At 32.1% G+C, this 22602-nt stretch overlaps 1 protein-coding gene across 4 annotated transcripts in view; it reads right to left on the minus strand.

Annotated features, from left to right (window-relative positions):
* Positions 1-17444, minus strand: part of LOC139513737 (uncharacterized) — a 45110-nt gene extending 27666 nt beyond the window's left edge. For 3 of the 4 annotated variants that reach the window (XM_071302519.1, XM_071302511.1, XM_071302501.1), the window contains exons 1-3: positions 11198-17444; positions 2068-2171; positions 994-1038 (exon numbers count right to left, since the gene is read on the minus strand). In XM_071302519.1, coding sequence (XP_071158620.1) covers positions 994-1038; positions 2068-2171; positions 11198-16850 — 5802 coding nt within the window. In that variant the 5' untranslated portion in view covers positions 16851-17444. The remainder of the gene's footprint in view (positions 1-993; positions 1039-2067; positions 2172-11197) is intronic. The other variant, XM_071302529.1, reaches the window with a different exon arrangement.
* Positions 17445-22602: the final 5158 nt, after the last annotated feature.

Genomic DNA, 22602 nt, shown 5'->3' on the forward strand with positions numbered 1-22602 from the left:
CACCTGTCAGTTAGACATGTACACCTTACAATCATTCCATACACCAAATATGGAAGACCTATTGCATAAAGTATAAGAAAAACAGACCAAAACACAAAAACTTAACTATAACCACTGAACCATGAAAATGAGGTCAAGGTCAAATGACACCTGCCAGTTGGACATGTACACCTTACAGTCTTTCCATACACCGAATATACTAGCCCTATTGCTTATAGTATCTGAGATATGGACTTGACCACCAAAACTTAACCTTGTTCACTGATCCATGAAATGAGGTCGAAGTCAAGTGAAAACTGTCTGACAGGCATGAGGACCTTGCAAGGTACGCACATACCAAATATAGTTATCCAATTACTTATAATAAGAGAGAAATTAACATTACAAAAAATCTGAACTTTTTTTTCAAGTAGTCACTGAACCATGAAAATGAGGTCAAGGACATTGGACATGTAACTGACGGAAAGTTCGTAACATGAGGCATCTATATACAAAGTATGAAGCATACAGGTCTTCTAACTTCTAAAATATAAAGCTTTTAAGAAGTCAGCTAACGCCGCCGCCGTAGCCGCTGTAGCAGTCGCCGCCACCGGATCACTATCCCTATATGAAACATCTTCATATCACCATGACCTAATTTAAGCCTTGGCCTTATTTTTAGAGTGTCATTTATGTGTAAGAAGTAGCTTTTTAACATGGTTCTTTTTAGATATCTACTTTTATTTATTTGGGGAGGGGGACTTCCTGCAAACTTTTTATATGAATTGGGCACTCTCCCTACACTATAGGTAACAAGTCAGCAGATATTATGCAAACTGTAGGCTCTATGGTGCATAGAAGATCATTTTGTATCATGCAATCAATTAATTTTGAAATATGGTTGGTGTTCCTATCTTGACAAATGTCCATATTTGGACAAGTGTTTATGCATATCTTATTAAGATGCCTAAAACAAATTGAAAAGTTTAGTTTCAACCTTCAAAATCTACTTACATCTTTCTCTAGTTTCACTGTGTACAATACATTCAGAAGCTTTGTCTGTAAAATAAACCAAAACATAATAACCTTGTGTCTTTTGATTGTTGCTTATAGACATCCGTTTTATACTTTTATTTTATTAACAGCTCTATAAAAGACTGAGGCGAAAGCCTATTCCTAATACACAGGATAAATAATCACATGTTCTACAGTACATCAATATAAATGGTAGCTGAATATATTTTTTTTTCTGTACATATTTTGTACAAAGTACTAATAAATTTTTGTAACCTACATAAAAAAAAAAAGATAAGTAAATAAAAGTTTTAAATGTATGTGCCTCTTCGGAAAAAATAATTCATCATTTCTAAGATAGCTGTAAGCCCAGTATAAATAACAAACAAAAACATTTTCCCCCTAATTCTGGAAGTCATGCAAACTTGTGATGTCATGTTATCAAGCTGATTGCATCCTTTGGGATTTAAGTTTAAAAAAATTGTTTTCAATATTCAAAAGTATACTTGATTCAATACAAAATGTACAATAGTACTGAAGATATAAATGATGATATTTCTCCCTTAACACAACAATCATTGCAAGGTAGTATTAAGAGTTTTAATCTTAACGTATAAGCTGTGTCCAATAGAAATTGACAAGTGTGTGTAAACATATACATGTATAAGACTTTGTATGATTTTGAAACATTCAAATATGAAATAAAAGATGAATTTTGGTCTGTTTAGTAAGATTCTTATACCAACTAACTTAAAACAGTTACATGCTCTCTGTAGAGCAGTGGCGGATCCAGGGGGGGGGGGGGGGGGGGGGGGGGGGGGGGGTTCCGGGGGTGCGCACCCCCCCCCCCTTTATTTTTGCCGATCAATGCATTTGTATCGGGACATATGTTTTGCACCCCCCCCCTGTACCCCCCCTTTGCCCTGGGTTAGCACCCCCCCTTTCGAAAATTCCTGCATCCGCCCCTGTAGAGATTTTTTTAAACCCAGATTAGGTTGACACATTTATTGATATTCATTTGCATAAGGTTGAATTTCTCTCCAATGCAGCTTATATATCACATATTTTCCTTACAGGATCCCAGTTGATAAGGTTAATTCTGTGTGGAGCAATCTCATCATCATCTAAAGGTACACCATATGCTTCTTCTGGACTAAGATCACGGTCATCTATAACATCTGTAACAAGGAAAAACAAATTGGTACCATTAATTGCTTCCTAAATTGCATTAATATAATATAAGACTGTTTTACTTATGAACAGATCCAGTTGCTCCTAAAAGGACCACTAACTGTAAAATTCGTGTTCACAGATTTTACTCAAATTCACATATTTGATTTATGACTGAGTAAAATATCTATCCAAATTATAAAAAGTCTAAAATAAACAATTTCCAGGGCATGAACTTTTTATAATATATAGCTTCGTTTTTGTATGTATTTTAGTCTATACGCCATCTAATTAACTATTGAGTTGACCTCAGAAGACCTCAGATGGTCATATCAGCAAAATGACCATAAATATAGATATAAATAGATAGCAACTTGATGCAATTGGGATTTTTCTAGGTCTGATTAATTTCATATTTTAGATTAAAAATATAAGTTAATCATCATTTTTACCTGTATAAGAATGATTTTTTGTGGATTGAATCAGTCAATCAAATGATTATAACCTTTGTTTGTCTTTCAATGCTGACTATCTTTTTCCTTTAAATCTCTTAACAGGCACAATTCATGCATTATCCTTCTCTAGCTAAAGGATTAAATTGAAGTTCACATGAATACTGATTCAATGAGGTCGAATTATTTACTTGCAAATGAATAATTCATCATCAATGTTTCTTAGCTTATTTTGACAAAACTACACCATACTGGCTGAAAAAAGTGAACTTTTATTTCTCTCTCTTTCATTAATGATTGAGCCAAGAAAAATCATATTTGTATTAGATTTTTAATATATGTTGTAGCTATAGAGCCCCATTAAGGTGATCAATTAAAGTTAGAAATTGATAAAATGTTTGGAAAACTTAAGCAACGATTGATCCAGTAGTGTACTAGCTGTAAGAAAGGTATTTCTGAAGAATTTGATGGATATCACCATATGATGATGACTTTAGTGATATCAGGAGCTCCAAATTGAATTGTTTCTAAGTCTGACACTTCTTCTGAAGTGGCTGTGTGGGATGCACTAATGGTTGTTATTTAACAACAGACCTAACATGAATTACATAATGCTTACAACTTGTCATTTCAACAAAGCTTGTCATTTCATAAATAACGATTAAATAATGTAGGCATTAGACCTTGAACAAGTCAACCAGACCGTAAAGAAATTGCACACAGCTACATTACAAATATAGCTGAATCATATTAAAAGTTCCTGACTAGCATAACTAACAAAGCTTATTAAATCAATATAGAAAGTATCTGAGAGGGGAAACTACTATTCAATGTATTTAGATTGGTATGGTGTTTATTTTCTATATGTTGTATAAATCATGAGGTCAAACAAGACAATGTAGACTATCCCATAAAAATAGTGACTAAAATTAGTATTGCATACGCTTTTTTATACAAAATGAAATGATATGGGCCATTTTAACATCCTGATATTAGTCAACAGTGGCAGATCAAAGAGAAAAAGGGGGAGGGGTTCCCAGGGTTAAAACCCCCTTTTTTGACAATCAATGCATTTGAATGGGGACATATATTTGGAACCCAACAATGATTACAGACATGGACAACGACGGATGACAACAACAAAGAATGCAAATGATAAATTTTCAAGCAGCAAACCTGCACAAAATAAATAAGACAGTGAGGTAAATGTGCATATTTTTCTACAAAAAAACCTGTCCCATTCATTAGATTGATATCACACCTGACCAGTTTCGGGATTTTGAATTTTAAACTTTATTCAAAATTTAAATAATAAGCTTCCAAATATTAAAAATCAGTGGCCTCAAAAATCTTTTTTTATAATCCCATGTGGGTGTATTTTAATATTTGTGTAGGGTGTCAGGTAACAAAGCCCAATGACATCAAAGAGATTATTAGGACAGTCAACTGTACTAAATAAATATATTCATAGATAAAAGCGATATAACAGAATTTTTAAATATTATTACATTCCTGTACCCACTCTACTTGTCATCTTAAATCTAGACTTATTTGACAATTACATGTAAAAACACTTCATGGCTTAATGCTTTAATACATCATTTTATTTTTTATATGTGTCATTATCAAGGGTCGTATGAATTTAAATAATAAATTTTAAAATAAAACAAAAACAAAAACACTGAAATGAACAACTTACGTTGAATTAAAATCAGTTCTGTTTAGACACTCTATTCTAAGAAATTTCAAAAGAATTAATTAATTTTCAGACTTCCCTACTTGCATAATTGACAATCATCATTATTCATGTTAGTCTTTTAATTTGAATTTTAGTCAATTCAGTAACTAAATAGTGAACTTTCCTTTTCTGAAGATTGATTGATTGATGTTTAACGCCACTTTCAGCGCGATTGTGCTAATTCATGGCAGTCAGTTTTTATTGGTAGAGGAAGCTGCAGTGACTGGAGAAAACTTCAACCTCTGGTAGGAAAACCTATTTCCATGGATCAATATGTTAATTTTTTGTGGATTCTAATTTGCATGGATTGATGAAAAGCTGATTTTTGTGGATATTTGATTGCATGGTTGTCCAAAATTCTGCACTCAAACTGAAAAACTTTTTTTTTTTTAAGAAAAAAAGTTTTCAAGAACAAAACTAGAGGCTCTAAAGAGCCTGTGTCGCTCACCTTGGTCTATGTGAATATTAAAGGAAGCAAATGGATTCATGACAAAATTGTGTTTTGGTGATGGTGAACTGTTTGTACATCTTACTTTACTGAACATTCTTGCTGCTTAAAATTATCTCTATCTATAATGAACATGGCCCATTAGTTTCAGTGGAAAATGTTAGTAAAAATTTACAAATTTTATGAAAATTGTTAAAAATTGACTATAAAGAACAATAACTCCTAAGGGGGCCAATTGACCATTTCGGTCATGTTGACTTATTTGTAAATCTTACTTTGCTGAACATTATTGTTGTTTACAGTTTATCTCTATCAATAATAATATTCAAGATAATGACCAAAAACAGCAAAATTTCCTTAAAACTAACAATTCAGGGTCAGCAACCCAACAACAGGTTGTCCGATTCATCTAAACATTTCAGAGCAGATAAATGTTGACCTGATAAACAATTTTACCCCATGTCAGATTTGCTCTAAATGCTTTGGGTTTTGAGTTATAAGCCAAAAACTGCATTTTACCCCATGTTCTATTTTTAGCCATGGCGGCCATTTTGTTTTGATGGCTGGGTCACCGGACACATTTTTCAAACTACTAACCCAAAAGATGATTGTGGCCAAGTTTGGATTAATTTGGCCCAGAAGTTTCAGATGAGAAGATTTTTGTAAAATATTACTAAGATTTACGAAAAATGGTTAAAAATTGACTATAAAGGGCAATAACTCCTAAACGGGTCAACTGACCATTTCAGTCATGGTGACATATTTGTAAATCTTACTTTGCTGAACATTATTGCTGTTTACTGTTTATCTCTATCTATAATAATATTAAAGATAATAACCAAAAACAACAAAATTTCCTTAAAATTACTAATTCAGGGGCAGCAACCCAACAACGGGTTATCCGATTCATCTGAAAATTTCAGGGCAGATAGATCTTCACCTGTTTAACAATTCTATCCCTGTCAGATTTGCTCTAAATGCTTTGGTTTTTGAGTTATAAGCCAAAAACTGCATTTTACCCCTATGTTCTATTTTTAGCCATGGCAGCCATCTTGGATGGTTGGCCGGGTCACCAGACACATTTTTTTAACTAGATACTCCAATGATGATTGTGGCCAAGTTTGGTTTAATTTGGCCCAGTAGTTTCAGAGGAGAAGATTTTTGTAAAAGTTAACGACGACGACGGACGACGACGACGGACGACGGACGACGGACGACGGACGACGGAGGCCAAGTGATGAGAAAAGCTCACTTGGCCTTTTAGGCCAGGTGAGCTAATAAAAAAAAAAAACATGATTTAAAAAAAAAATTGTTTAAATTTGTGTATAAAGGTGTTTTAAAAAGTAGAGGTTTTTTTCTCACATTTTTGTTATGGTTGATATTTTAATGACTTATACAGAACCTTCCTTATAAAAAAAGACGGGATGAAATGGATATAAACCATTAAGATGGCATCCCAACAAAATAAATAAAATCCCAAAGGACACCTAGGGGTCATCATACTGCACTGGACTGTGAAGGTTTGATCTATTGTGTAATTGATTTTTGCATCATATCACTGGTCTAGATAGGTGCATGCACATGTGAAACAGGGTTTAGTATTAATTCTAAGCTTCCTTTAAGTTACTGTGATCTTTATTTGATACAGCATAATCTTGTTTGTTATTGTTTAGCTTGTTTTGCTGATATTCATATTTTATATTTATCTTTTAGACTGTTACTTAAAAGCAAACAGCTTTATTTTCGATTTTTTGTACTATTTTTTTTTTTTGTATGTTCTTTATAGAACCTTTGTTTAACCCATCCACACGTTTGTATTCTTGTCCCATGTCTGGACATACATATTACTTGATTTATTCCACTTGACAGGTTAGTTTTCTCCATTCGCTCATTATAGACATTATAGACATGTGTTTTGGGATAAACTCATCAATGTAGTGTCCAGTGATGGTTATTGATCGGGTTTAAAGATGTGTAAACAGTCAGACACTATATGTGTATTTGCAAAAAAATTAACATGACACAGCTGTGAATTTTCTTGTAAAGCAGAGTTTAAAACACGTAAAAATTGTCACATTCTGAATTTGTGGACACTGATGGGCGATTAGAAATCAATAATAATTATAACGGCAATCATCCTGATGACACACATCTTCAAATGGACTGTCCTTATGCAAATTGAAATGATTCTGCCTGATCAGTTGAAAACACGTTGGTAATATATGTTCTTTTTTTTGTTATTTGGAGAATTGGTGTTGATGTCATCTCTTTGATAATTTCTGTTTTATATCTTTTCAAACTATATAAGACTCAGTACTATTTGGATCTTGATTCTTGACATATTATATAAACTTTTGATGAAGACTGTATGTTGAAGTTGTGTCAGGTTGCTGTCTCATTACAGTCTTACCAAAACTTTTTCTTTTAATATGCTTTTGATTTTTAAAATTTCTTCTATGCCAGAAGGTCAATTGAAAGTTCTGGATAGCAAAGCTCAAATAACAAAAATAAGTCTTTCTAGTACAACATGCCTTGCTAACACTATCATATATCCGTTTTAAGTGAACCGCAAAATCTGGGTCAAAACCAAATTTTGCATATATTTTATAAGTTCACATCATAATGAGCATGTGTTCAAAAACAGAATTCTGAATATATCTTAAAAAGTTCTAATATTTGTTACTGCAGTTGAAATTGGGTTTTGAAGTAGCTTTCAGTAACTGTTGATACTTTGTTTCCAACTGTTATTTTTTGGGGGTCATTATATTAAGTGAGATGAATCACTTTGTCAACTGATTTTTTTTCTAATGTTACACTGATTTCCCAGGTTAGAGGAAGAACTCCAAAGCATGTTAAACCAAGCCTTATTCTTTATGTGTTTGAACTGTTTCACATTTGTCATTTAGGGACCTTTTATAGTTGACCTCGCTGTCAGAATGGGTTTTGTCATTGTTGAAGGTCATACTGTGACTTATTAAAAGATGTTAATTACTATGTCAGGAGCATTTAACCCAGTGGTTTTCTTTGGTTGTGGCTGTCATATTTGTTTTGCTTTTATTGCTTTCAGCATAAATCATGTGGTTTGTTTTCTCTTTATAATTGATTCACATTTTTTATGCTCAGTCCCTATGTAGCTTACTATACAGATAAGGTTTTGCTCATTGTTGAAGGATATGTGATGAATTGTAGTTGTAACTATCCCAGCCCTTTGGTCTCTGGTGGATTGTAATGTTTCATTAGTAGTCATACCACATCCTTATTTTTGTTCTGATGAATTGCATTACAATGTTCCCTCCTAGCAGGACCATTTAATGAGTTTACACTTAATAGGGACAATCATTTTATCATCAGTGTGGTCTAGTGAATTTTAATTCAAATTTTGAAAGAGAAGTTATTATTCTCAATTCTTATACATAATCAGATTGAATTATTTATATCTATGATGCAGATATTTTCTCAAGATATACAAGTTTTAAAACCCTGAAGAATAATTTTTTGTCTCCTGTACACTAATATTTTTAAGCAATAATCTTATTCCTAGGGTCAAACCTTCTGCAAAAACTATTCAACCTAAACAAATCTCCCATTTTAACCTGTTAATTTTGACTATATACCAAATATCTTACCACTTGATTCAGAAATGACAACGAAAATACTGGAAAATTCATACATGTATTTTGAAAAGTTCAACAAAAATCCCTCAGATGGAACAAATTGTAACTTCTAATGATGTGATTATATACCAAATATATCATTAAAAGATAGAAGTATTACATAACAGTACAGAAAGCTTGTTAGACAAGCAAATGGATGAATGGAAGGACTGAGGGACAAACAGATTAAAAGCCAGACAGAAAGCCATTGTGAGTCACTAAAGACCCACCTTTGGCTTCTGTACAATACTATATATATTATATTTATAATTTTAGGTTTTTGAAGCATGATTTTTGAAGAAGGGACAGGGTTGGGGTAGAAAAGGGGCATAAAAACATACATGAAATCTATCGGTGAAGGTGGTACAGTTGCCTATTAATTCTTATATCCACTTCGTTTGAATTTTGGTGGATAGCTGCCTCAGTAGCAATCATATCACATCTCCTTATCTTTATTTTGGCATTGATTCAACTGAACAATAATATTAAATATCCTTAATGTCAAAACTTTGTTTTGGATCATTGAAAACTTGGAAAAGTAATACATATTTCCCTCTTTCTTTGCAGGTGAGATTAAGAAGCATAACAACAAATTTAACATTTATGCAATCATATAGCAAAATTGCAAACAAGCAAAGATATACATAGTAAATTAAAGCAATAGCTTGACAAAAATGTGACAAAAACTGCTTTCAGTGATCAAACAGCATTTTATACATGCAATTACACAGCTTTAATTGATGCTGCCTTTTAAAAAATAGCCCTTCAAATACTTTAAAAGCAATCACACACAATTAACTCTAAAATTTTCAGTTGGCCAATTGCACACTTTGAATGATATTTTAAACTGAAAATTTCACAGTACATGTAAACATAACATTCTAAAGACACTACATGCAGAAAGCAATTGTTCTGTATTATTTATTCATAATTCCCACATTTGCATCTTCAATATAAAAAAATAGTGCTGTTTATTATTTTTTTTGCTTTATATCCTCCTTTTCCCTATTATTTTGTAACCACCAAATTTTTACTAAGCTATATAAAAATTTAACTCAACAACTCCTAGATATCAGTATATTTTGGGAAAAAAATAATCTCAAATACACTTTTATAGCCATATATGATGTAATTTTTGTTATTTCTTATCACTTTTTCCCATTAACTTTATCCTTTATCTATTCAAATGCACTTAATATGAAAAATATAGTGATATCTTGTACATTGAATGATTCCCCAAAAAATATAATATAATATTTAAACACAAAATAGTCAAACATGATAACACACACCTATCTTTTTACTTTAATACATTTTGATGATCAATAAATACACTATCTATGAAAAAGACCTCATTCATGAAAAATTTGAATTTCAACAGCCTTTGCTCAACATTCTTTGCATAAAAATAAGTAGATGTAGTATGATAGCCACTGAAAACACTATCAAGTGATGGGGTATAAGCAGGTCAGTTTAAGTGACTGTTTTGAATTTGTTTAAAGATATGAGCATTGCAGTTCTTTTAACTAAAGTTATTCTAGAATTCTTTTTTTTTATTTATAGTATTTATGTTATTCTTGTGTATGCATGTAAATCCAACCCATTTCCCTTCTTTTCCAATAGAGAATTAGAACAAGAAGAGTTTACATATACCATGTGATTGCATTAAAAACTCTTCAATTAACAATGGGATAACAATAATATAAATGAAACCTATATATATGGTGGTGTTTAACGACCTTGACTGGCTATACAGCCCTCGCACGGTCGGTAAAAAAAAATGAAACCTCATCAAATTTAACTTCTTTTATTCAGGGTTCCTTTAGATCCCAATGAAAAAAAAATACTAATCTGGTTTTCAAAGGTATATATAATAAGTTTTATCCAGAAAAAAAAAATTGCTCCTTGGTTACAAAATGTCAACTGTTGATTCCATGATAAGTTATATATTCAACGTAAAACAAATGTTTGGATTGAGAACTATAATGAGGAAACACATTTTTTCTAGATGTTATTTTCAATTATATGGAAATTTTTAGCTTTATCCTACAGGGTGTAAAATAGAACAGCTAAAGACAGCCATTTCATCTTCACTTCAAAATTTTAAATTTCTATATTTGTCCCATTGTTTTTTCATTCAATCGAAACCAAAGAAGAGCTTCCACAGGTCATTACAGCCAAATTTGGTAACATTTACAAGAACAAACGAATGACAAAAGATGACAGCAATATGATCCATTGAGATTGGTAAGCTACAAATAATAAAAAGAGTTTAAGGAATTTTATTTTTACCCATTGTTAGGATAGGCACTTCTTTAGGTCTTTTCCATTCTCTTTTGAATCTTCAATGTTTTTTTGTTTGTTTTTGATTTCCAAATATATTGGCCTAGAACATCAATGAGAAATGTTTCTCTCTTCAAAGTACACAAAAAATTATCACAATAATAATTTCATTTTTGTTTAATAACCATTAGTGAACCAACCACTTAAAAATTGCCTTAAATCTCAAAGAAGTGTGGGATATAAATATACAATACAGTTTCCTAATTTGCAAAACCTACAGATTGTAACTAAGCAAAATTATATTAAAGGCAAGAATGTTCTGAACATAAGCAAAACGCATGCTATTCAAAGTCATAGGCACAACAATTAATTTGGCAAGAAAAAGTTCCATATATGTTTTGCTGCAGTATGATTAAAGTTCCATGTAAAGCACAGCAAAAGAATTATTTTTTCTTTTTACCTCCAAAAGGTGAAAATTTCTTCTTCCTTGGAGGAGTTTTAGACCTAAGTGGTATCTTGTTAAGGTCAGGAGGTTTTTGTGTTTTCAATGAGTTTTCAGTATCTGATAGTTTTTTGTCTATATTATCTGGTTCTCCCATATTCCCACAAACCTCTTTTGCAAAATTTAAATGATCGAACATGGTAGGTTTTTTAGGAGATTTCGGAGATTTCGGCGATTGTTTTTTGCTAAAACTAGCTTTTCTAATTGGAATGTCATTAATTTTACTTTCAGTTTCCTTTCCAGTTTCTTCCTTTCCAGGTTCAGTTTCAGTTTTTTTCTTATATGTCTCATTCACTAAAGTTTCAATCTCATTGTTTTCCTTTCCATTAATGATAGTTTCAGTAATATCAGATGCACCTGCTAATTCACTTTGTTTTTTGATAGGTGATAAACTTTTTGAACTAGACTGAAAATCTCCTTTGGATGAATCAATATTTAAACTCATACTTCGTTTGACCATAAACTTTTTTGTCGAATTTTCAGGTTTCTGGTTATGTTCACTATTGTTTTTCCCTATTTTGTCCTTTCTGATAAAAGGATTATCTTTTAAATGAGGTAATTTGTACTCCCCGTCCTCTCCATTTGTTGAATCTTTTCCTTCTTCGTCAACTTTAGAAACTCCTTGTTTCGTTTTTACATGTTTAGGACTCTGTTGACATAGCCTTGGTTCAGACTTTGGCATCACTTTGCCATTTATTTTACTTTTATCCAAACTGACCATTTTTGCCTTGGTTTTTATTTCAGCAGTATGGTTATTAGGACTCACCTTGCTAGGAGTACTTTTGAAATTGTCATTTTTAGCTACAATAATGGACTTTTCTGAAGGCGGCGATTTTTTGGGCGATGATAATCGATTTAACTTTTGCATTCCATTACTTCCATTTCCTTCAGGGTTATCATTTACTGTATTGTCTGAAGAACATGAATTGTCCTTGTTTGTTTTTCCATAGAGTAAATCATTGACTTCTAGTTTTTTAGGTTTCTGTATTTTCTTTGAACTGGTTGTTTCTTTCATAATCATTTTGGAATGATCTTTCCCATCTACTGAACTTGTTTTGCTCATTTCTGAATATTTATCTCCATCAATTGCGCTTGTCGTGCACATTTTTGAATGACCATTTCCAACTATTGAAGTTGTTTTAATTATTTTTGTATGATCTTTTTCATCTATTGATCTTGTATTTGCATTTGATGATGGTGTTAAAGAAGATTGTAAAGGTTTTTGAGAAATCTGTTCGTATCTGGTAAAGTATGTTTGTTTTAAAACATCAATTAATACTCCTTGACAAGATTGACAAAGTTTTTCTCTGAGAGCATTAACAAGAGTATCTGTAAAACCACTATCAGAAGCTTTAAGGTCAAGTGGAACACTTTCTAATAATTTTGGATCATCTTCAAAACTTCTTACATTATTTTCACAAAATATCTCAGACTTGAAAAGTTCAGTTTTTTCTTCTAGGTTATCAGTTTTTTCAATGGTTTTTGGGTCATAAAGTTGCTTTTCTTCATTCGTTTCAAATGCTATGTCTTTCGACTGAGTTTTCATATCATATTGATTAGGAATATCAACACTAAAATTTGGCATGTCCTTTGATAAATTTTCTCTTTCATCCATTGATTCTAAATTTGTTCTTTCATTAATTGATTCTAGATTTTCTCTTGTGTTAATTATTTCATCATATTGACCAAATTGATTGGTATCCACAAACTTCTTGTTGGCCACTTTTTCTCCTTGTTGTGGAAACTTTTCACTAGGATACAAATTGTTTTCTATCCACTGATTCACATTCTCCACCTTTTGTTTATCAACTGGAGGAGCTTTCTTCCTCTTCATTCTAACTTTAGAGGCTGCACAAACATAAACAAATTGTTCTTTTCTTTCAGTTTCATTTTGGATTTCATTTTCATTCCAAGACTGCCCAAATAGTTCTGTTGGTAAAGCTTCATAGAATTCTTCATATTCTGAGCCTCCACTAATTGTATTATCTGAAGCAGTTTCATAATTGTCTGTACTCATACCACTTAATTCATCAGATGTTTTCCTTTGTTTAGAACCAGTTTCTGTTGTTATGTCCTCATTTTCAAAAGAAGCATAGTTGTCTTCATGTACAACATTCAGATTTGAGAGTGGGTCAGAAATTATTTCCCAATCTTCAGCTACTGGAGTTTTCTCCCCTGAGCTTTGAGATTTATTATCATCAGTTATTACACTGCTGACTGAAGATGTTTCGCTTTTGTGATCAAACGGGTGAAAAATGGTGTCAAATAAATTTTTCAATTTTGATCGACTTTTGGGACTTTCATCAACTGAGTCTGATTTTTCAATATTATCACTTTGTATTTTTCCTTCTTTCTTTTTGTCTTTATTGCCACCATCTTTAACACTGGCCTTTGTAAGTTTTTCACTTGACTTGCTCAAATTTGTTTTGTTTTCTTTGCTATTGCTTGTGACTTGTTTTTTGTCTTTATTGTCAGTTTTTTCTTTGCTTTTAATTTCAACTTTTCCTTGATTTGTCTTTAAATCCTTTTTATTCTTTTTTAATAGTTCACTTGGATGTGAAACAATAAGTTTTGAAGAATCTGAATTATTTCCCTTTTTCCCTTTCTTCTTATTTTTCTTCTTCTTTGAAGGGGTTAATGGAGTGTTATTTGTCATAGATTTATTATCTGTTTCATCAGATGACATTTTCTCTGTATCTTTACAGATGTTGTCTTCAATCGTCTCTTCATCTCCTTTTAGGTTTTCATTTGGCGACTTGCTATTAAGATCTGCATCAGTATGGTTTTCCTGTTCTCCAGATAAAACCACATTTTCATTTTTAATCGTTTCATCCATAACACTGTTATTAGTGTGTTCCTTTTCTAGATTATTGCCACACACCAAGACTTGACCAATTTCCACCTGACATGAACTACTAAATGTCACCTCTTCCTCTACATTATTAGAATTGTCTACTTCACTTTGAACATTTGGTAAATCTCCATCAATAATGGTGTCTGGAGTTAATGTTTCATTTGAATATTGTATGTCATTCTCATCAGTTGTAAGGAATTCTGATGAAATTTCACCCATAATTTTTGATATTTCAAATGACACTCCACTGTCGTCCGATTCCTTCATGATGTCTTTTGTGTATTGAGTGTCTGTGTTCAAATATTCACTATTACTTTTCACATTATCTAAGTCAACCGATCTGCTTCTAGTATATTGATATGTAGTATCACCTAAAGAGGAGTGATTACCACTGCTTGAATAATTCCTAGATCGACTTTGAATGCCTTCAATTTTACTTTCATTTTCTTCTTGTGTTCTGCTGTATTTGGAGAGAACGGATTGTCTTTTAGGCTGTTGTCTTTCTTCTGCATTGACAGAGGAATAACTGCTTCCTGAGACATAAACTTTTTTTCCATCTGAATTTCTGCTTAGCAAGGTAGCTCGCCTACCCTCATAGCCACTTTCTCCAGCATCTGATCGAGAACGAGAAATACTTGACCTTGAACCTATTAAAGTATCTCTAGCTCTTCTTCGTGGAGCAGTTGGATTACTATTGCTAAACATTGTAGTTTCAGTCTTTTTCCCAAACAAATCATTTATTCTGCTTAATGCATCTTGTGATATTCCAGTAGGTCCTAATGATGCTTTTCTTACATTTGGATTTTCACTATCATATTTGTTATATTGGGGTACAGATTGTTCTTTTCTCGAGTACGGTAGTGTTCTATAGCGAGAATGATAACTTTCATCAGAATTCCCATAGGTTCTTGATAAGATTTTGTCCATAGCCTGAATTCTATCATAACTTGAACTTCTTTCAGGTTCAGATGTATGTCTCACATCATTATCATAATTAAGAAAATCATCTGAATTTGAAAATTGAGGAAAGTCTGATGATATGTCAGTTTGATAATTGAATGAATTTTCACTTTCATTGTTTTGTACAGTATCCATTTCAAAATACCCAACATTGCTAGCATCTAATAAATCATCCTCTTCTTCTTTTTGCATAGAGTAAGATGAATGTGTATGATCAATACTGTTAGTGTCACATTCATGTTCAAAATTATGTAATGATTCAGTATTTTCAGACTGGTTATTTGTTGAAAAACTGCCACTTATTTTTGCACTAACATGAGTATCTGTTAGCATATTCAGCCTATCAGTGTCAGTTGTTATGTGATTTGGGGAAATTTCTTCATCAATAGTAATTCCTGGAGGGGTTTCCAACTTTCTTTCACTATGATCATGATAACTATAATTCTCTACAGAAGACATAATTTCTGACGATGATACAGATGATTCTATATTACTTGATTCAGACAGATTCATTTTACTTTCAACATCTTCGGAGTAACCCACTTCATTACTTTCCAGTGTTTTTGATACTATATCATTTATTTCATCAGTATTGAAATGTTTAATCTCGCCATTTTCCTTTAGTTTAATTTCATGTTCAGTACCTATATCTACATTACTCTGTTCAGATTCACATGCATTATGTTTAACAAAAGGAGCTTCACTGGGGCGATCATCCTCAACAAACTTTTCCAGTGAATTGTGATGAACAATTTCTTCCAAATGATTACGTTGGTCAGGCAATACCACATCTTTATCTATACCTCGTGAAGACTTAATTTCAATTCCTTTAGACCCTAATCTTGATCGGTTACTTGATCGATTAATTCCACTTCTTGGAATTGTGTTGCTCTTATACTCTGACGAGGGTGTTGTATCGAACAAACTGTCCAATCTCTTCATACTTTCACTGACCATGTTTTGAACCCTTTGATGACTTGTTGTATTTGATACAGGAGTAGGTTTTCTTACAGAGAAATTTTCACCGTGACGTTCCGATCGTTGAATTAATAATTTTGATGAATCTATATTGCCAGATTTTCTAGTACTAGTATACATTGGTAAACTTCTATGTAAAACCGGTTCATCTTTTTCTTGGACATTTGCCAAGCTTTGGATACCTAATAAAGAGCGTTTAAAATTCTCAATGTCATCCTCGTCTTCTGAAACTGATGTATTTGCTGCTGATTCTGAGAAATGTGTATTAAAATCAGTGTTATTACCATAACCCTCTGTTGCATTGTTAAATGAAGCAGACTGAGGTGATAGGATTTCAGTCTCACTCTGAGATCTTAACAATGGAGATGTAAGAGTTTCATCTGTGTTTGTTAATGATGATGACCTTTCTCTTCCACCATAATCCTCTAATTGTTGAGATGAAACGGTTTTAATTGATGAAGAACTTAAGTCCAAATTCTTAGGTCTTGCGCCTCCATAACGACTGGATAAACTTCCTTGCGACGTACTCAATGAGTTAGATCCTCTACTTTCTGCTAATGTTCGTCTTCCTTGAAAAGACTTTCGCCTTTCTTCATGATTATCAATGAGTTTATTACGTATTCCTATAGAGCCACTAATTTGTTGTCTACGACTTAATCTAGTCCCTGCATCAGTAGGTTCATTACTTATTAAACCTGAAGCTAACTGTCTCTCTTTTCTCATTTGTTCTAACTCCTGAAGCCTCTGAAGTCTAGTTGCAGTTTCTGAGGAAGGAGGAGGCCACATATGAGTAGCAATTGAAGAATATGTACTTGCCATTGTAGTTATTTCCTATCTAAAAGTGTTTGAGTTCACAATCTTTAATCTTGTCAATGAACACCAAAATTATTCCCACATTTCACTTTAAATACCTGTACTTTACACAAGCACATGCTGTAGACGGTTTCAACTTAAATAAATAAATGTCGGTAGTCATTTACCTTGAAAAATTCTCCACAGATGAATGATTAGCCATTCACTTTTAACATCGAGTAATTTCCATATCATCACAGACAAACTAAATATGGTTCTATAGAAAATATCTCATCCATTGCGATATAATATTGACTTTTATGAATGTATTATCTTTTGCACACTGATGCATATTTTGATTAAAACACCGCATGTATAATAAATGTCTTCAGTTTATAATCAATACTGTTCCTTATAAAATGTACTACACAGGTATTTTCAATCTCAATATTACGAATAATTTTACCGAGCTGTCAGTAGTATAACCTTTTACCTTATGACAATCCTATAAATTGTTTACTGACACAATAAAATATAGGTTTCAAAAACATGATCACTACCTAAGTGCTTACATAATGTCCAAAGATTTTAAACCTTCAACCAAGCGTTTCACCTTTAAGGCATTTAAGCTTATTCATGAGTAAAATTTTACTACTTAATGAATTTAAAAAAAAACAGTACATGATATTCGAAAAGAAAGGCTTCACAATCCAGCGCACAATTATTGATAAAATGTATCATACAAGGTGTTGCTAGTAGCAGCATTTCATTAACTATTTTTAATCAATTTTTATATCAAAATCTTCCATGGCAATGCATTTTATAAAATCTATCTTTTTCCAATAATGTTTTATCCTTGTTTTGTATATAATTATTCTTTTGAATTGCAATGTGTTTCCAACTTTATTGTTACCACATCAGCAGAATTTCACATCTGAAATCTCACATGAGTCTATCCCTTGTCTATCATTATAAAAGAGGCAAAAGATCCCAAAGGAATAAAACTCTTAAGTGGAAAACGACTTTTGCAAAAAACAAAAAGAGGCCCACAATATACAAAACCCAACATAGAAAAGACTGAGCAAAACAACCTGGGTTAATCCTGCTACACATGTGGCACCCTTTTGTATTTCTCATTTGCGTACAACCCAATGATATGTCTAAGTTACATGTTGTAGGTCACATTCTATGATAGAGGAAGGCAGTGTTGAAAATGACAATAAGAATATATCTGTCGTCATCTGTGAAAGAGATATTCATAACGATCAACCAACTGTGATGCTGTCTAGAAAATTTCCAAAGGGATGATTTAAACTTCACCACTTGGAACTCCCTGGCTTAAAAGCATCCGTAAAGCAGCAACCCTCTATCAAGGAAATCAAGATAGGAAATGTCATCACTTGAATAGTGTATCAATTTGGAGATATATATTCCATATACAGGCGATCCTGGAATGTTGCTACATAGAAATGGAATGTCGATCAATAAATTTCTGCAGCAGTCCCTAAAGTGTTGTTGTTATAAGACTCTCTACATTTTATGTTTTTTATCATAACGACCCTGCATACCCTCGGGTATCCACTTTATGGACTCTACCGTACTACAGACTCACCAGGTGTTGGTTCACTTTCGTTTGTAATAGAAATGGAAAGTTCACAATTGGGCTGCTTAAAACATGTCATTTGCCATAAAATTGTTCTCAACCCAGAATGCAATCATATTTTCAGCTGACAATGATAATAGATCAGTAGATTGAATGCACCTTGTCATTATTGCAAATGGCTGCTATCTGAAAGCCTACCCTACTGTACCCCAAAGATAGAGCAACATGATAAACATGTCAATAGTATTATTCATTTTTCATATCAATGATTACTTTAGTTGAAAGTTTAATAGTTTCACATTGCATTGCAATTTTTGTGAATTTCAGATATTTTGGTGGGTGGGATAAGATCTTTGAATAATCACCTTTCAGCCTCATCCCCTATGGATTTTATTAACTCTCTATGGATCCCTAGGGGGTCAGTAGCAAACCATTAGACTTATAATCATTCCAAGTTCCAGACATATTCATGATATTAAGTAATCAAGTGCAACTACTTCACAATCGGATCATAAAACATATATATTTTTGCTTTTCTTTTTGAATGCACCTTCTAAGAGAGATATGGGGAAGGTTCTGTATTAAAAAAAAAACAGTTTAATCCAGCCATATGTCCAAGAGCCTGTCTCAAATCTGGTACCTACTGTGGCTGTCTTTGTATATATCCTCATGTTTCTGTACTTTGAATTACTAGAATTGGTGTTTTTTTCATGTCAGATCCTTAGTAGTCCATGCTGAGTTTTTTCAAAAAATGTGTTGAGACTTAGATTGACTTATGGCTTGACATGAGATTTGATGCAGACCATAATAAGCCTATAACTAAACACCATACTTTGACAGGTTTTGTTTTTAATTCAATTCTTCCTTGAAAATTAAGCCAAATTAAGTCCTTGAATTCAAACAAATACTTTCAAAGAGTTTCCCCCCCCCCTTTTTTTTTCAAAGAGAATAGATAGCTGACTACAATTATTTAAATTCAAAATATTCTATAATCACACATACATTACTGTCTGACCCAATCTAGCCTTTAGCATTTGCATGTATCATACATATGTTTATATATGTAGCATTTAATGTGTAAAATAATTATTATTTTACACTTGATGTATTACATGTGACAAACAAGTTTGGTTTTTATCTAACATAGTATATATGTGTAGGAAGTAAGGGATAGGTATAAAAGAACTGACTTAGTTTAAAACCGAATTTTTATTTATTATGCATTTAAATTTTTAAACTCTTCAAATAACTTTAATATCTTGGCATTTTTTATCTCCCACGTATTGTAATTTTGAGGTAAAAATGAATCCATGAGCTTAATCCCATGATTGATAACCAATTGATAGAAGCTCATATTCAGACATGGTTACTTACATTCCCACAATAAGTTTTGCCCAATCAAAAAACAAAAATGAAAAGAAAGGCTTTTCATCATTACTGTTAAATAATATGAAACAGCTATTATCAACAAGATCTATAGACAATGTGCCTAATTCATTGTATTCAACTTAGAAGGTAGAATTCATGTTCATCATTTCAAATTAGTACATTGTATTGGTGTTTACTGAAAGGGGGTTACGTTTGATGTACAAATTTTATATATCAAACTTAACAGTTCATTGGTTTTCAAAACAAAATGTCCAAATATTCGTTTGTTTTTCGGCATAAATGTCAATTGGCCCTTTAGTCATAGTTCTACATGTAGTATTCAAAACAAGTTGAATTTCATGGATCTATTATTTTCTTTGATAGTTTACTCTATAGGTATTTTGTCCATGATCAAATAATAAACCTATTAAGTTTTTATTTCTGTTTGAACAGAATTATACAAAACATTTATTGACTTTTTAATGAGGGTTTAACCTTACAAGATAATATGATATTCTTACAAGGCATTTAATAGTGCAGGTTTGATAGTTGACTCTAAACTATAATTGGTTTTAAATTTAACTATACAGTGACAACTAACTTATAAAGACTACTTTTGTGCATTGGTTTCTCAATTGCCAAATAAAATATAAACACTACCGTAACAGGTATTATGATTCTATTTTTGACTGACCTTCATCCCAGTATCCTACCCAAGAATCATCATCATAAGATGAACTGCACTGACTTGCCATTGTTAGATATCTATATCACTGAATAATGTCATTCAAAAATTAAATGACTATTTAGTAATGAGAAAAAGTACTTAGGTATAACTTCAATCCCTAATGTAAAATAAAAACAATGCTTTAGATCTTGACCTAAACTTTTGATCTTGTTTAAAAGTTAATATTTTCATATATTTCTGTAGGCCAATTTCACCTGATATAACATATATGTATTTCTGATTATGATACACCTGAAAGAACATCACAGGTATATGCAAGACTATATAAAACTTTTAATAATAATTCAATAAAAAAAAAGTTAACTTATATCTTGATAAACAAAAATATTAACTAAAAATTTAAATAGAAAACTGATTTTCGCATTCTTTTGATTTAAATATTGGCAAATATTTTATGCTTGTTCAGAGCGTGAATGCACTGACAAAAAATAAAATAGGATCGACTAGGTCTGTGATAAAGGCAAGTCAAGCACATATTTCCTTTAAAAAATCTTTGAACAAAACATGTTTGACCCTCATGTATTTCTTTCCATAGCTTAGAAACTAATGACATCTTAGAAACTCTAAAATAGATAGTAAGATTCAGTTAACAATGGAAACTAGGTCCAGGCTATGTGTCACCTGTCAGATTGGCAATCAATGCATTTGAATGGGGACATATAGTTGGAACCCTCCCCCCCTTTTCCCCCCATTTCAAAATGGCTGAATCCGCCCCTTTAAATCCAATCCTTTTCTGTCTCATTGTCAATCATACCACGAATAAAAAAAGTTTACATGTGGTTTAAACCTGTTTTTCGTCATATGCAGTCAAAATAGGCCTTGCGTGGGTTTAGTGCACATTAACTAGATATTCAAAACATTGTTATTTATATGAATATTTATAGAAGAAACATCTGTTGAATAATGTAATGTTTAAGTTAAGCTTGTTAAATGTACAACTTGTGAACAGTTAAACTGTATATTTTCAAAAAGCTTGTATGTTCTGTCAAACTTTTGTACATCAAAAACCTTAAAAACATTGGCTGTTTTTGTCTTTTGTGGTTAAAATCTACTTCCTTATATGGATTTCAACCTTGAGATAAGTGGGTAAACATCTTCTTGTTGAGTTTTCTTTGTACATGTACATTTAAATTACTTATATATAAATATAAGAAGATGTGGTATGAGTGCCAATGAGACAACTCTCTATCCAAGTCTCAATATGTAAAAGTAAACCATTAAAGGGTCAAAGTACGATAATCAATATGAAGCAGTGGCTCACACCGAACAGCAAGCTATAAAGGGCCCCAAAAATGAGTGTAAAACCATTAAAATGGGAAAACCAATGGTCTAATCTATATAAAAACAAGAAACACTTATAAACCTGTTTTAATAGGTACCAACCTACACCCTTAGTTGAAACAATAGTGTAACATCACAATCTATTTAAATTGCGTGAACAATTCTCATGTACCAGTAATTAAAGCTAATGTACAGATGTTTACAGTACCTGATGTTTGGTATGAAAGCGGCATGGACAATGAGAGGAACGGTTTATAATCTCCATGGAAATGAGATTTGCTAGTACATGTATTTATACATCTGTATACCAAATGCAATTGTCTTAATATTAGTAGTTCCTCTTCATATGACCTTAGTTTAGAAGAACCTGATTTATCAATTAGTTTTTATTAGCTTTAAACAAACTTTCTGAGTTTCAGCAACTGTTAAGTACTGTGCTTTTATCTTTAAATAACACCACCTTCTTTTAATGGTTCTATGTCAGGAGCCTATAATTGATTAGTTGTTGTTGGTGTGTTTTTTCATTGATTCCTGTTCATTTTGTTGGGTTTTTTTTATTGTTGACTATACCAAGGAGGTATAACCTCCTTGACTATACCATATGTGCTCATCTACTGCACAATTTTAAAGGCCATACAGTGACCTTTAACTGTTTGAATCAAGGTCATAAGGACTGGTGAATAGTTGTTTCATTGTCAATCATTTCACATCTCCTTATTTTATATTTATCACAAAGTTTTAGAATCGTTGATGCCACTGAACTAACATGCACAAATTTT

The sequence above is a fragment of the Mytilus edulis genome, chromosome 1 (assembly GCF_963676685.1).
Source record: "Mytilus edulis chromosome 1, xbMytEdul2.2, whole genome shotgun sequence".
Classification (NCBI taxonomy): domain Eukaryota; kingdom Metazoa; phylum Mollusca; class Bivalvia; order Mytilida; family Mytilidae; genus Mytilus; species Mytilus edulis.